The sequence below is a fragment of the Chenopodium album genome, chromosome 4 (assembly GCF_948465745.1).
Source record: "Chenopodium album chromosome 4, dcCheAlbu1.1, whole genome shotgun sequence".
In the NCBI taxonomy this organism is placed as follows: Eukaryota; Viridiplantae; Streptophyta; class Magnoliopsida; order Caryophyllales; family Amaranthaceae; genus Chenopodium; species Chenopodium album.
The window spans coordinates 26,785,145-26,788,630 of NC_137837.1; the positions used below are offsets into that span (position 1 = coordinate 26,785,145).

The window sequence follows — 3,486 nt, forward strand, 5'->3', positions numbered from 1 at the left end:
CCTGAGACTAACAATTTCGTCTCTTAGGTGCAAGTGTGGATTTGTATCAGCCAGGAATTGGTGAATTATAGCTTAACGTGCTCCCAACACAGGAGCATTCCACCAACAAGTAACCGCAATCAGGTTGCCTCAGACAGGATAGCAAAGGTATTCCTGCCTGGCGGCTAATATTGATGGTGCTTGGAAACAATCTAATTAAAACGAATAAATATAAATTCTATGCAGGGATAGGGTAGACCGCCATAAGAGTCATAGAAAAATTCGTCATTAACATGGTTAGCATGCCAATTAGATGCTAGTCACTAGTCAGCAACAGATTTGAAATAAGAGGCGTATGACTGCTAAAATACCGTCTATCTAATTCTATGCAATACCTCAGTAATGTAAGAAACACATCAGTACCTATGCAATGCCTTTTGAATGATATTTTAATACAGGACAGTAGTTTCCAATTACATAATTTCAAATATTCAATGATGTTCTAGACATACTAATGCCCATAATCTTACTAACTATATTTTTTTCATAACGATGTTAACTGGATTGCTCAATTTCCAGAATGCACAAAACCAATCTTGGTGTCAAAGGAGTGATCAATCTACTAATCACCCAACAGCAATGCTCTAAGAATAGCTTCAGCCTTCCCTTCTGCTAAGGGAAACACATGCCCTGCCCCTGCCAACTCATGGTACTTGATCCATGGAAGTCTTTGGGCAATATATCTTTGCAATGTGACCGGTACAAGGGTATCCTCGTCACCCTGCCATAGATGCACCAATCCTCGCTTGCTTTCAGAGGGGTTCGTGAGGTTCATTGGACTAAATTCCCAGTTTCCAAATCCAATCATCATGTCTCGATGAAGTGACTCGAATTCTCCTTGTTGTTTCGTTTGTTCCTGTAAAAAAATCCACACATCCATGGAATATCAATTAGTATCCCTGAAATTCAGACAAAAAATATTTAATACATGCATCAGTATTTATTTTCATCTTTTAAGAGTTTTCTTTAACAAATTTAGGAAATTACTACTTGTTACTCTTTCAAAATAGACTTTGAAAATATAAGCTCATTATTCTTGACCATGAATGACACAATTATGATTTGAACAAAAAGATAAGTTGGCCTATGAACTAGTTTGAATAGTATTTAGTTTATAGCTTTCCCTATCTACAGAAGTCCCAAGAAAAATATCATAGTTGAGACTGATTTAGATATTATAGGTTTATTAGCAATGGCAGATTGGAGAATTGTCGGGCCATATTATGTATAGAATCCAGTAAAAACATAAGATTTACAATGTTAGAACAAAACTAATAGATTAAGATAACTAACCTTGTGATTAGTACCGTCAGAGAATGTGATCTTTGAAAAGATTTCATAATCCTGTCGACTGAATACAATTTTCCCAGCAGCAACACTAGAAGCAGGAAAGAGCTTTTGTGTGTTCCACCAGTAAGTAAGCCAAGGAAAGTAGTGAACAACCCTTACAGTCCATTGGTCCTGTGGCAGCTGCTGTCGAAAGGCTTCATGAGATAAGCTCTTAGGGAATCCACTCCACCAGTAATTTACAACTGGTGCTATCAGTGCTGCTCCTGCAAGCCTGCAACAACATGCCCATGAAGAATTCCATGAAATTTTTACCTTCAATATTCCGTATGAACTTACATCATTATGTATATATTTCATTATACTAGTATATATAACAAATTGTTTGCTCATTGAATAAAAATTATGTGATTATCATGTGGGTTATAGTCTTTCTGTATGCATAGATTGCATGCATCATCCTTACCTATTTTCATTTACCTTATAATCATTTTATTATTATTCATTCTTCTAAAAAATGGTAATAAAAAGTCTGTTCATAAGAAGAACCATACTGTGTGGCTGATGTTAATATAAAGTAACTGGCAGTACCTGTGGGGAATGAACTCGAGGGAACCCCAGACTGATTGGCCGCCCATGGAAAATCCAACCAAATAAATTTTATCCCCGAGCTTTAACTGGTCAGCGAGCTCTTCAATATCCAAAGCCATGCTTTTAATTGTTCTCTTCGGATCAGGATCACTCTCTCCATAGCCTGCCCTATCAAATGACACTATATACAATCCCAACTCTTGGACGACTTCCTGTGATAAGGGGACAAAATTAAAATGAAGCTTATAGTTAATTTTTATTTCAGACCACAAAAAGGATATAACATTGTTCCTCTAATTGTATAAGGGACATTTTATTGTTAATTTCTAAAACTTAGTCTACGAAAGTGTAACTAATACGTGTTTATTAATGTTCACTAGATATCATACTGAAATTTATATGCAGGAAAAACAGAATATGATATGTCTTGAGTTGCAAGAGCCGATAGATTTGAGCTCACCATCCACAAAAGCCTGAATTTTAGCTCTGAGTAGAATCAAATAACTATAGAAATAGCAAAATACAATTGCATCCTTAATAAGAATGGAAACTATAGAATTACCTGAGGAAGATTAGATGCAATAATGACATCATGTCTAGAATTGGCAAAACCATGAACATATACAATCTTAAACTTGGCATTCTCCTTTGGTACACCAAACTCTTTGTAGGCCAAATGTCTACCATCCCTCAGCTTCACCCTTGGTGCTGTTACGGGTGGTCCACCAGGTTGCCCACATATTCGCGGTGGTGGAGGCAGGGTTGACTGACATATAAATGTCACTGCAATGGAGATCACTAGGATCACTCCAACACTCTTCAACATGCCTTAGAAAACGTTTCGAATAATAAGTTTGGACACACACTTGGTCTCTAGTTAAACACGTTCGGCCATATTATAAATATTTTAGCATTATACACAAAATTTGTTCATCTTTATGACCACAGGATCATATAATGCCAAATATAAGTATAAGCTTAGATTGGCCCCAAAAAAATGGATGGAAAAATGATTAACTATAGCATTAATTAAAAAACTTCGTAGATAAGAAAAAAAAGAAGATTACCTTATGTATATTTAAAGCTTCAAAGATAAAAAATTTAAACGAGGACTTGGAACTTGATTGTAAATTTGTTGTGATAGATAGTAGAATAGAGCAAATAGAGGTATATGAGAAAGAAAGAAAGTCAACACCAAACTTCAAATTTATAGATGAAGGCCTCGTGGGGTGGGTGTACCACTGCACCAGTATCTTACGTGCTCACATGTAACGACGGATCCGGATACATTCTTTTCTAAATACTTTTGGAGTTACATGTGACTTGTCTGATGTATAATTAGATTTCTCTATTCTTTTATTAGATTCCTATTTCTAACATTTATTCTTTACGTAATAGAGAGAAGTAGGAATTTAATTAAGGAACGGAGATAATATTTAATTATCTATTACCCTGGTGAGGGGTGATTAAGGTTGTTTTTGGTAAACATCTATTTGAGGAAAATTAGCTTATTTTACCAACATTAGCTTATTGACTATTAAATAAATTAATTCAAGGTGTTTGGTTTAT

The 3,486-nt window shown here is 35.4% G+C and overlaps 1 protein-coding gene across 1 annotated transcript; it reads right to left on the minus strand.

The window, feature by feature from the left end:
• Positions 1–503: 503 nt before the first annotated feature.
• Positions 504–3,041, minus strand: LOC145629070 (uncharacterized). The gene is made up of 4 exons (XM_081681546.1): positions 2,480–3,041; positions 1,918–2,129; positions 1,333–1,600; positions 504–895 (listed from the first exon to the last, which is right to left on the minus strand). The coding sequence occupies exons 1-4, from the start codon at positions 2,741–2,743 to the stop codon at positions 602–604; spliced, it is 1,038 nt and encodes a 345-aa protein (XP_081537672.1). The 5' UTR covers positions 2,744–3,041; the 3' UTR covers positions 504–601.
• Between the last annotated feature and the right edge of the window lie 445 nt (positions 3,042–3,486).